At 36.8% G+C, this 12,827-nt stretch overlaps 1 protein-coding gene across 1 annotated transcript; it reads left to right on the top strand.

The window, feature by feature from the left end:
* The first annotated feature begins 739 nt into the window (after nucleotides 1–739).
* Nucleotides 740–5,119, top strand: LOC130417474 (tripartite motif-containing protein 16). The gene is made up of 6 exons (XM_056743048.1): nucleotides 740–1,078; nucleotides 1,846–1,941; nucleotides 2,015–2,257; nucleotides 2,344–2,503; nucleotides 2,918–2,977; nucleotides 3,090–5,119. The coding sequence occupies exons 1-6, from the start codon at nucleotides 740–742 to the stop codon at nucleotides 3,617–3,619; spliced, it is 1,428 nt and encodes a 475-aa protein (XP_056599026.1). The 3' UTR covers nucleotides 3,620–5,119.
* The last annotated feature ends 7,708 nt before the right edge of the window (nucleotides 5,120–12,827 follow it).

The following is a 12,827-nucleotide window of genomic DNA, read 5'->3' on the forward strand; positions in this document are numbered from 1 at the left end:
CATTCTAAACCTATACGAATGCAGAGGAAGGTTATCGAGCACAGAAATACTACGTCATACATCCAACTGGTTTTTTGACCATGAGAAGCCAGCACGTTTAACATTGTAAAAAAGTCAGAATGCATGACACACTGTGGCACCACCCGTTTAAAGCAAAATGTTCTGTATATTTGTTTAGTGTATATGTTTGTGTACAGGCGGAGTACTTTAGCATAGGCTAGATTCAATTAAAATTAATTTTAATTAATTCGTTTTTAATAAACTCATTGATGTTGGTGGTTTAAGTATGCGTACCATATATTTTATGATGCTGTAACCTATTTGCCCCAGTTCTGCTAAAGCAATCAGCAAAAGAAATTAACTAAATAAAGTAAACATCAGCAAAATTTACTCATGAATACACACAACATTTCCAAAACAAATATTGGTTTACAAACTGAAATTCCCTTTGCAGGATACACAAAGCCTTAAGTTGTTTTATTCTTCAATAACATTTAAAAAGGTAACTTGTTTATTATAAAATATTAAACGTATAGTAAATATGTCATATCTAGAAGACACGTGGGGAATAGTTTCTGACAATAGCAACCCTCTGAGTCAATACTTTGCCCCTGGCTTCATGTCAAAATCCACACCCTTACACAAAATTTTGATTCCGGATTGTTTGTGCCTCAGTCATCTTTCCAAAGAAACGAAACTTACAAAGTCAGACATAGCCAGTTGTACTACATTCACAATCATGGAGGAAAAAGCTTCTGCTTTTAATTCCAGCAAATCCCTTGATGTGGAGTGTAGTGCATGCACCGGATGGAAGCGCAAAGCAGAACAGACCTGCCTGGAGTGTCTTTCTTCATACTGTGATTTTCATCTCGACCTGCACAACACTCTGCATGTTGGAAAGAGGCACAGACTAGTTGAGGCGATTGAAGAATTGCAGGGGAAAATCTGCCCTCATCACGACAAGCTTCAGGAGGTCTACTGCCGTACAGACCAGCAGTGCATCTGTCATCTGTGCATTACTGATAACCATAGAAGTCATGATGTCATTGCAATAGAGATGGAAGTGATGAATAAGCAGGTCAGAAAATGTGATGTAAAATAAAGATGTACAGTCTAATGATTTTTAAGGGTAGTATGGTTAGTAGTAGTGGTTGACTGACATTGGTTTCTCAATGACTGATAATGAGCAATGAACGAACTATATAATGCTGATACAGTGGCCTTAAAAGATATGTGCACACTACGTCACACCTTAAAATGTTGAAATGTCAAGTTGTTAGATGTAAAAATATTGTTTGGTGGTGTGTATCAAAATTTTATGCTAATTGCTACAACACTAGATATTATATTTAGAATGAAGACAGGACAAACTTCACATTTTCATTCTACACTTCTTCAGTTTTGAAAAAATGAGAAATGTTTTTCTCTCATGCATTGACATTTAGATACTGTAACTGTTGCATAAGCGTCCTACTTTTTGGGTTCACTTTGTATTTGATATAATCTTTAAATAATACCTTATTACACTTGAGAATTTTGCAATATTTAAATTGAACCAATATATTTATAATATATATAACATAATAGTGATTTTTGTAATTTTTAAACATTCTCAAAATATAACTTCTTTTCATTGGCCAAACAAAATTAGATCTCAAAATGGCCAAATATCGGTCTGTTTATAAGCCTGTCTGATATGGTTGTCAAGCTCATGCTCTGACACATTTTTTATGTGGGTGGTTTAAATCTGAGTCCGACTCATTATTCTTTTCTCCACGGTTTATTGTCTTCACCATCACTGCCAAAAGAGGTTGCCATGTGATTGCAATTCTGTTTCTTTTCAAGATCGAGTTGGTAGGGTTGCAGAGCGACACCACTGACACAATGAAAGCAATGGAGAAAGACATGCAGGACCTGAGAGGAGCCGTTGATGCTTTCAGGGTTAGAAATCTTCCATCTTTTTTTGTTTGGTCCTTCATTTTAGGCCATCCATTTTGCTCTCGCTTCTTTGCAGACCTCAGTCCAGGATACGCTGCAGAAGAATGAGAAAAGTTTTACTGAGTTGATCCGGTCTATGAAGGACATTCATATCAAAGTTACAAAGTTGATTGAAGGTCAGGTGGAGGCTGTGGAAAAACAAGTGGAAGAATTCATAGAGGCATTACAGCAGGAGATCAATAATCTGAAGGATGTAGATGCTAAACTACAACACCTGGAACTACTTTCTCGTTCAAACGATGATGTCAGGTTTCTTGAGGTACAGTAAAATCTGCAGTAAAGCATGGTTTATGTGTAAAACTTTCACAAAAAAGTGACTCTTACGTTCTATTTTAATCCCTACAGAACGCTGTGCATTTTCCATCTTTGATCGCCTATAAGAAATCTTTCATTCTCCTTGAGCATCCATACTGTTCATTTGACCGTGCCACTGAAGCAGTCACTGAACTAATATCAAAGCTAAATATAGAAAGCCAGTGGAGTTTATTTACGATCTCTGGAAGAGGTTAGTAGGAGGAGATTCTATTAAAAACACAATATCATTATAGAGTTGTCAATTTATTGCGTTCATTAAGTGCAATGGACAATCAAATATAACAAGATCAAAAATGTATGTGATTTACCATGACCCCAACATGAATTCTGTTATAAGGGATTTTTCTACCATTTGAGAAATTTAAGATAAAAAATAGAAGTAGTTAACAGAAGGAGACAACAATTATATTTTAATCTAAACACATACCTATAAATAGTCAATTCAGAAAAACTGAAAATTATTTGGAAAATGATTCGAATTTTTGCTTCGGCTGTAAATGACCGGTATTACTTCCAAAGTGACTTTCTGCAATGTCTGTTTAGTGCTCTTGTCTGTCACAAATCACCAAATATTGGTAATGTTTATTTCTATTTTTTATCGCAGTGAAAACCACTAGAATTGTGACACATCTACCACCTCACACACGAGAGGACTTTTTACGCTGTATGTTTCCTAAATTTACAGTATTCTTTCTTTTCTGAATTAAAAAAGATTGCAGCTAACCTCCTAAATGCTTCTTACACTAATATTGCATTTCTATCTATGTTGACCACAGATGCAGCAAAGCTCACTTTTGATACCAACACAGCACACACAAGCCTCCACTTGTCAGATGAGGACAGGAAGGTGACTGCTTCACATTTGATTGCAGACTATCCTGAACACAAAGAGAGGTTTGACTCCAGAGCACAGATCTTGTGCAACGAGGCCCTCAGAGGGTCTCCGCAGTATTGGGAGGTGGAGTATGGTGGCGGGTGCTGGGTCTGCATTGCTGTGTCTTACAAAGGAATTTGTAGGAAAGGAAAACGGGGACCACTCTTTGGAAGAAACTCATGTTCGTGGGGACTACGTTGTAATGCCCTTTCAGTCAAATTCTGGCATGACAATAAGGAGACAAATGTTGAAGAATGGTCTCGTTGCTACAGAATAGGAGTGTATTTGGACCACAGTGCTGGGATTTTAGCATTTTACAATGTTTTGGACAATATGAGTCTTATTTATAAGACTCAGACTGTGTTTAGTGAGCCTGTCTATCCTGGGTTTGGACTGGCAGGGAAAGGTGCTAACATGAGACTTGTGATTTAATGAAAAATGACCCTGTAACATCCCCTTTGTCTGGATTTTGCATTTTCTATTTCACAAAATGGCGACACGGACCGGTAGTAGGGGAAAAATTTTTCCGGCCGCACTGCCGCCATAGCCATTCATTCAGCTTGTTTCTCACAGGTATTCATTTTATTTACCAAAACAAAGTATGCTTTCCGATTTATTCATAGTTAACTGGGAGATGTAAAAATAGGGAAACCAAACATTGCAAAAACATTGTTTTTGATCGATTCATTTATTATCAAGGTCTGATATATGTTACACAAATTCTGGTCTCCGCAACTGTTCTGTGTAGTGAACGGAGCTAGAGCATTGACCGGACAAGCATGTACCCTACTTCCGGTTTGTACACGTCACGATGTGAAATATGTATTGCAGATGTAAATTTAAGATAATAAGATTATAAATTCTGTATTCAGACTTTTATTATTAAGATTTGCATAGACTGCTCTAGCTTGAAAGGAATGGTGCAGTTTCACATTCACACACTTGGTGGCAGCACTAGATAAGTTTCAAATATAATCTTTTTATGAATTTTACTGTGGTTAAGAACAACCCTAGAGGAAAAAAACTTTCGTTGCTTTTTCTTAGCTCAGGAGACCTTTATATTTAGTCATTTAGCAGACTCTTTTATCAAAAGCCACTTACAAAGAGTTTAGGGAGCAATAAGCGATATGTCATACAGGAGCAATAATACAATGGGTGCCGATACAAAGTCACTGGTTTCAACAAAAGCTACCTGTTGAGAGAAAGAGAGGGTTAGTGTTTTTTTATTTATTTGTCTGTCAAGTATTCACAGAAGAGATGGGTTTTAAGTAGTTTTTTTTATATGTCTAGAGGTGTGGTTGTGGAAGGAGTTGTGAATGAGAATGAGCTGGAAAGCGATTCACTGCCCTTATGGGAAAGCAATACAAGACGCCACTGGTTTGCTGAATGCAGGGATCTTGGTGGGGTGTAGGAGTGTAGGAAGGTGTGAAGGCTGCAGAGACATATTTGATGTCAGTCAAATGAGAGATGTCTAAGAGAGTCAAAACAGAGATTGTGGTGAGGGAATATTGGGAAATCTCTTTATTGTCTGATTTAGGTATCAGCTTTGTCTTCCCGTGTTTCTCCTAAAATCCATTAGAACAAATAAAAGTAGACACAACTGAGACATGAGAAATATCTGAGACTTAGTTGAGATTCTTATTTAGCTCTCATTGTAGTATCAATGTTTTTCACATTCATTGGACATGACCGTAGGATGAGAGACAGGATGGGAAGAGGAAAGTACATTTAGCTGGGATTCTTGTGCTGCCGGAGGTGTTGAGGTGCACAATGCTGTTTCTGACAGGGCTGATATTAAGGGCTGATATTTTCTTACATGTCTCATTTATGTACCAGCTTTGTCTTCCAGTGCCAGCTGCATATAATTTGTTGAATAGTAATTTAAGTACAAGCAGAAGTTGCCCTAGTAAAAAACAATTCATTTAAAATAGATTTATTTCATACTAAGTATAGTTTAAATGTATTAACATATTTACTAACATTATTTGCTGATATAAAATTGTAATTAAACTTTATTTGGATTACTACTTATACACAGTGCACATTTCTGTGTTTTAATAAACATGCGTTCACTTTTAATAAGGATTTAATGACTTTTTAATAAAATCAATCTTTCAATGCAAGATATTTAAAGTGTACCTGAAGCATACTTGCAATAGTTCCACTTTAGCACAATCAAATACACTTTAATGTATCTTTAGTTGGACTTCAGTACTATTTCTGTGCACAATTAAAGTATATTAAGTACAAAATTATTTGTTCCAAACCACAAATACAGTCGCAGTGTATTTTCATTAAGTATATAAAATGTTAATGGATTTGCAGTATACTTAGCGTGAAAGAAATGTATTTCAAATACATGATAGTACATTTATTTTTCGGTGTAACCAAAAAATATTAGTCTATACCAGGTTTAAAAAAATGATGACTAACTTTCAAGAGAGGTAACTAATATTGTAGATATAGAAACTAACATTTAAACAGCATAATACATTTCAGAATATCAACGCTGACTCGTTTAAATGTAGCCCAGCATTGTATATGCAGTGCATATTCCAAACAAGGAATTTAATCTTATTGAGTCTAATTGAATAATTACTGTCCAAACTGCAAGAATGACCAAATAAAAAAGTGATTTGGAGTTGTTCCCTGTGTCCACCACAGTTGGCAGATGCTCTTTTTGAGAAGCAGATACTGAAGCATGAAATTCCAGAATAACTCAACAAACATTAATGAAAAGTATATGTAAAAAAACATAAAATAATATATAACTAATAAACTAAATATATGAAAATAGTAAAGAATAATAAAAATAAGGTTAATAAGGATAATCAACTAAATACAAAAAGAAATGTCTGTACTCCCAAGTAAGAATTTCAACATCAGAATTTTCAACTTTAGAAAATACAAACACACACAGGTCTATACATGAGTCTATATTTGATCTAGCGACACTGAACTAAAAAGTCTGACCACAGTGTGAGATGTCATGGAGATTTCTTATGAAACTTTGAGGAGATAATTGTGAGAACGTTGGAGTCTCTTGCTAAAGAGAATAATCTGAGCACATTCTGAGATGTTATTGAGATCTCATATGAAACTTTAGCGGAGATAAACCTGAGAATCTAAGAGGCCTTAGCGAAGGAGAATAATCTGAGCACAGTGTGAGATGTTATCTCTTCTGAATTTCAGTGGAGACAAACATGAGAGAATGACATTTTTTGTCTCAGGAGAAACCTGAGAAACAGGACACTTAACCTTACGCCTCGATTGGATGTTCACTTGATCTAATTTCTAGGAGATTGATGTGAGATGAGAAGGAGATCTCATGTTTGATTTTCCTTTCCTCTGAGACGGGATCTAAATGTGCGCACATCTTATATATTTTATATATAATATATAAAAAATGTGTATCATATGAACTCTTGAACATAAATAATAGTTGTAATAAAACTGTACATACAGTCAATGTCTTCTTCAACAACACCACATGTTTTTTAAATCACACACACTGTATACTCTATTGCTATTACTCACTGTATGCCTATAGTATATTCTGCTTTATTTCAAGGTGTATTCCATTTCTTCTGCCATTGTCCCCTCAGGGTGCATTCTTCACTGGAATAAGATGTTTGAGCAACAAAAGCAAAAAAGGTAATAACACCATTAGACCTATGCAGACCAGAGGTGCTCGATTGTTCTTCTGGAGATTTCCCCATCCTGCAGAGAATAGATCCAACCCTGAAAAGCCACACTAATGACAGGCAGGTGCGTTTGGAACAAAACTGGAGTTTTTTTTTCATTAGAAGCATTGAGTTATCTGTTAAAATACACAAATGCACATACTCTCTCTCATACACACGATTTCATTAAGTGGATGTGTGAGCCCTTGAGGTACAAGGGACAACACCAATGGTAGTCATCTCCTGCCCTTCCCCTCCTATCCACCCTCGCATTCAGAGAAGTAGCCTAGGGGTAAGTGTAGGGCAGACATAGTTTCAACAGAGCAAGCAATGCCACAGCAAAACACAGGATAAGTGACTAGATGGAAGGGAAGGCATTAACAGAGGCAGAGAGAGAGAATGGTACCACTTGCCTCTGGGAAAAAACGTACAGTTCTATTCAATCCCAGTCATCATATGCTGCCTGTATCATCCAGTTATGAGTGACAGCGATTTTAAAACACCCTATTATGTATGAATCGCTTTCCTCTCTGCCAAGCATGCTGTCACTGGTCTCTATAAATACCCATTTTAAACACTGAGTCACAGTATGGAATAAAAACGATAGTCAGAGACTCCTCCCTGGAGGCAGATGCTTAGCTGTCTCACTCTGCTAACAAGGTGCATGACTCCCCTGAACCGATTGTATGTGAGCTAAATACTTTCTACGTCGTGCTGTACAATAATACAATGGCATGGTAGACGCCAAAGCCTATATGTCATTCAAGGTACTGCAATCAATTATATTATTTCTACTACATTTGTGTACCATGGCTTTTAGAGTATTTTAAGAATATCATAGCATTTTTATACTATTCTATACTATACTATACTATACTATACTAGGCTGTGCTATAAAATACTACACCACTATTCTGCACTATTCTATACAATACTACTACGCAATGCACTGTCCGTCTATCTATCAGCTATCATTTGGGTCAATATATAATTGTGGGAGATTTTGAGTTTGAATAATTCTGGGAAAAAATATATTTATTTACAAAATATTATTATCTTCCCTGATAAATCATCCCTGAAATATTTTGTTTTTAGTCATTGCCAAGCTCAGGCATAATTGATTTCAGATATTTAGTTTTAAAAACAAGAAGTTTACTCATTATTTGGTCAACTATGTTACGGACAAAACCTATAAGTTTTAACTTAAAGTAAATGGCAGACATTTAAAAAAATCATTACTCTTGGAAGAATATGTGTCTATTTACCTACCTTTTCAATTAAAATACCCAATTAATTAATAAAATATACATTTTGTTCAATTGAAACCCCAAATTTGAAGTACTGAAGTAACCGGTCTGTATATTTTGTTTCCAAACTGGTTGATTCATGATTATCTTCTTAATGAAATTATGCTGAGGTATATATTTGACAGCTACTCAGTTTCTAAATACTTACTTGGAGATTAGGGAACCATTGAAATACATATATATTTTTAAAAACATAATGGTAACTTAATTGACAGCCCAGTATCATAGTTGACAAAAGTAACATAGTTGACTGGACATGACAAAGTAGGATGATGTATTTAACAAAAAGAATCCTAAACTATATTAATTATTATATGTTAGCTAATATTTTATTGCATTTAATCAAGACCGGTTAAATATTTCATGACATAAAGGAGAAATACAGACGCACATCAGTTTACAAGGATCAATCACAACTTTATTAACAAGCACATATATCATAAGAATGATATCCTAACATAGAAAACAACAACAACAAAAGTATCAAAAACAGCACTTACACAAAAATTCCACCATGTAAACATTTTGAAAATCTTGTTTGTGGAATGAAATACAGTAGTGCATTGTAGTGAACAAAAAATAATAGTGCACTGCAATAAGTAACAATAACCAAATAGTGTTTTATTCTGTTGGTTAACAGAATAAGTGTGCTGCCTTGGAATAAAAAATTTAATAGTGCAAACAGTTGTATCTCAAAAACATTCATATGTCAGAACCCAAGTAAAACTTTGGCATAGCCTCCAACTTCCAGGCACCCATGAAACCGGCGGAGACAGAACACACTCCCCATTTTCTAACCCAAGAACATGGCCAATTATGGTTTGTTTTTCAATGACTTTGTCAAGCTCAATCAAGTAATCTTTGTGTGTGTGTGTGTGTGTGTGTGCATGTCCTTAGCCATGAAGATATGATTTTGCAATATCTTCCCACACATCTCTTTTTATTTCAACATGACGTGCTGTCACATGCTGTGGGGCAGGGATCAACCTGAGAACATCCTCAAATGGATACCAGAGTGCATCCTCTCGCATTGGCCAGTAGTAACGATTGTGTCCCACTCTGTGCATGCACTTAACATGAACATGTGTCTCACTCACTTCAACATTGGTTCCAGGGTAAACCTCATCGTCATATCTGATGACACACCACTGACCAACAATGTCATCTCTATCCCACTGTACTTCAAGGTCTGGTTGCAGGAACAGCAGAGTTGACTTTGAAGTCGAAGGCCTGAGCTTGGTAACACTGACATTGCAGAATCTGCCTTGTTGAACACAGGCAGCTCACATCACGGTATGTCAGTTTCCCTGGTGCTTGCGTGATGACCTGGTGAATCTGCATAGTGCATGGTACAGCGGGGAGTCGTTGTGGCATCTGCTGTATGGCCTTTTCCACTGTAGCCTCTTCAATGTAGAAGATCTTGACAGCTGAATTGTTGTTTTGCATTGAAAAGATGTTTAGCAGTGGAAATGTCTTCACCTTGGCTCACGAATCTGTCAGCTGTTCTCTTCAGAAGGCCTCCTACCCCATCGGGGGCACCCTTTCCGTGGCTGGCCTCAAAAAAGTTCCAAGTGCCCGCAGTGAAGCCCTGGTTGTACAATTCAGTTGTGAACATGTAAAAGTTGCCCTTCTGCCTGTATTGTGAGCAGGGACCATCACTGAAAAAGTGGATTATTGACACTGTTGGGCATGTTTCCTTGAGATGTTTAAGTACTGGGGAGAGGTGTGCCCATATGGCAGGTGGACCCTTTTCTTTGCATGGCGAAATTGTTGTGAAGCACAAGTGGTCTTCCTCACCACCAATTTAGAGGACCCCTGTCTGAAGAGTTGCTTGTTGATGAGAAGAGGCAAAATGGACAGCTTGAATCTCTTTGTGAAACTTGCAAGAGTAGTTCTCAGAGAAATCAATGTGTATGAGGCATTCATTACTCTTCATGTTCTTTTTCAATTCCCTGTAGTAGTTAAACTGGGTCTTGATGTTGAACAAGTGCCTTTTGAACTTTTTGAGCTGTTTCTGGAAAGTCTCAATCAGGTCCTCCAAAGAACTCTCCATTTCCCTCTTCACGGTGATATTCACAGGCAACTTTTCTTTGCTGTCACCACTTTTCTTCTCTATGAGGACAGTTTCAGTTGTCCACTGCACACAAGAAACTTGGGTTTGACCATCATAGCCAGACTGAATCTTGAGGTCTTGTAGTTTGCAGTTCTTGCATTCCGCATACATGCATGGCTTAAATGTTGGATTACAGCAAGTTTCCTCAGCAAGAGATTCCAACTCTGTTCTCTCCAGAAGTTTAAGTCCATGAAGTTTCTCCACAATAAATTCCAAGTTTTCATGCACCTTACATAGACACGTATCTCTGTCTGAAATGGTTGGATGGACTACCCAGTATGGGCGCATTCGGCAGAAGAGTGTATAGGAAAGTTTGCTAGAGACGTTTTCCAGCAGGAATTTCCTATGGAGGTTGTTCATGGTGTCAGTCATAAACCGTTTCTGCTTTTTTACTTTTCCCTTTGTTACGGTCTGCTTTTTACCTGCTGTTGAACGACTTGCGTCATCCCTGGTGTAAAAGGCAACAACCTGGTCTTGCAGTTTTGAGTGTGTGGATATGTATTTCTTCCTGGCAAAACAGGCTATTTCGTCCCCTTTGTGTTCACATTCTTGCAGAATCGTTTGGCTGAGACACCCAGTGTGTCATGAATGATTTTCTGGAACCTGTATTTTTTCAATATTTTTCCAGATACGATTCTGGCGATTAGGTTCCTGGTCTTTTCTTTTGCTGCACACTGAAATTTTTGTTTGAGGCTTTTCAAAAGTGCATGATGATAGACCAGAGTTCTCCGCACATCATTACTGACTGGACTTGTTCCGAGCATCCTTTTTGTTCTTTTGCTAGGAGAGTCGACACTGCACAGTAGCCGTTCATAGCGCTTACGGTATTTGTCTGATGTTTTTGTTTGAGCTTTAAGCTTTTCCTTGAGTTTGTGATTCTCAATGTATATTTTCTGGTACCGTCTTCTTCTAGTCCTTCTTCCTTGTATTCTCTGTCTGAAATTATATGAGGATTTTTTTATTATTTTTTAACATTGCAGGTGTCACTTAAAGCATTTGAAATTAATTGTCACCATGCCACCATGTAATTTTGCATTTTAATCTAACATTATAATCTAACAAGTACTTTTTCATGAGACATTGTTCTGTTTAAGGTACTTTCTACATAGCCTGCCTACATAGTTCTGTTTGAGGTTCTTTTTACATAACCTTCTAACCTTCCTTGTTGTGGAACTGGTTGTTCCTCGCTGTCAGGACTAAGTGGTGGGGTAACAATAGCAGAAGCCTGTTTCTTTCTGCGTCTGCTCTGTTCCTGGGGTCTTCTCCAGGCCTTTCTCTTTGCACGTTTTTCCCTCTCACTCTGTTCACATATGGGCTTATAGTATGCACCTTGCTCCCTCTTTTCTCTCCATTTCTGCCGGCCTTTTGCCAAGTATGCCTCCCTTTTTGCAGGATCAGCATCTCGCCATGCACGGTAACGGCGCTGCTTTTCTGCAGCAGATAATCGTGGCATTTGCCTGAAAACAAGTTTACTTTTATAATATTTATTACAAAGTATTTTATAGTTACTGTACAATTAGAATATTAAATGAACTCCTGAAAACTATAAGAACATGTCATGAATGTCAACTATGTAACTCTTGGTCAACTAAGTTACATTTGCAGAGTAACATAGGTGACTGGTAACCTAGTTGACATTTTTGCTGTTTTTAGGGATAAAATCAAAATGATTGCCTAGCACCAGACACCACATGGCATTTTACGGAGAGGTTCTTCTAAATATTATATGTACAACTGAGTAAAATTGAAATTCAAAGTTATTTATGAATTCATTGTAGTAACATTGTTGACATATGATAAGTACACATTTGCCCCAAGCACTACTTTAGGTGAAATAACTGAAAATGTGGAGGGATAACATACCTTGGAGTCTTGCTAGTTTTCTCTTCAGGAGGAAATGACATCATGTAGAGCAGTTCATGTGATTTGGAAAACACACTCTTCCTTGAGGGGTTTATTTGCTATGGATAACTTAGATGACAGCGACTTCTCGGACACATATTCAATTTGTCAATTTCTATTGAAAATGTGACAAATTGCCCAAAAAGACACATTCTTCACAATTACCTCAACTAAATGTAAATAATATAATTAAAACTGTTTTTGAATAAGTTTTTAAAATGTTTTTTTAGGTAATGAGATTGTGGTTGTAATTCATTTCGGACGGTTATTTAGTTGACATTTTAGGGATATCTAGTAAATTTTTATAAATAAATGATTATTTCCATAATAATTAACTATGGAGTTTGTAAAGACAAGATCATGAAGAACACTGAAGACTTTTAAATTTTTATTTTAATAAGCATGTTTGCGAGATAAATCTCATGGACATGAAAACTCCCTCAATTATATATTGACCCATTTATTAATTTCAGAGACATTTCTGAGTAGGCTATTCAGATTACAAGATTTTATTATGATAATTCATCGCTTTGCATATATGCACAGGTTTGTGTGAACTCGTCTCGAATGCCCTCCTCCCCTCACTAGCTCTCTTCAGTACGATATGTTTATAGGCATCAGCTCAGGGAGAGAGA

The sequence above is a fragment of the Triplophysa dalaica genome, chromosome 3 (assembly GCF_015846415.1).
Source record: "Triplophysa dalaica isolate WHDGS20190420 chromosome 3, ASM1584641v1, whole genome shotgun sequence".
NCBI lineage: Eukaryota > Metazoa > Chordata > Actinopteri > Cypriniformes > Nemacheilidae > Triplophysa > Triplophysa dalaica.

What these genes read in the sequence shown, in the direction of transcription:
- LOC130417474 (XM_056743048.1), top strand. Translation starts at nt 740, where the DNA reads ATGGAGGAAAAAGCTTCTGCTTTTAATTCCAGCAAATCCCTTGATGTG. An exon ending in TGGAAGTGATGAATAAGCAG is followed by an intron (nt 1,079 to 1,845) that starts GTCAGAAAATGT and finishes TTTCTTTTCAAG; the next exon opens with ATCGAGTTGGTAGGGTTGCA. An exon ending in GAGCCGTTGATGCTTTCAGG is followed by an intron (nt 1,942 to 2,014) that starts GTTAGAAATCTT and finishes GCTTCTTTGCAG; the next exon opens with ACCTCAGTCCAGGATACGCT.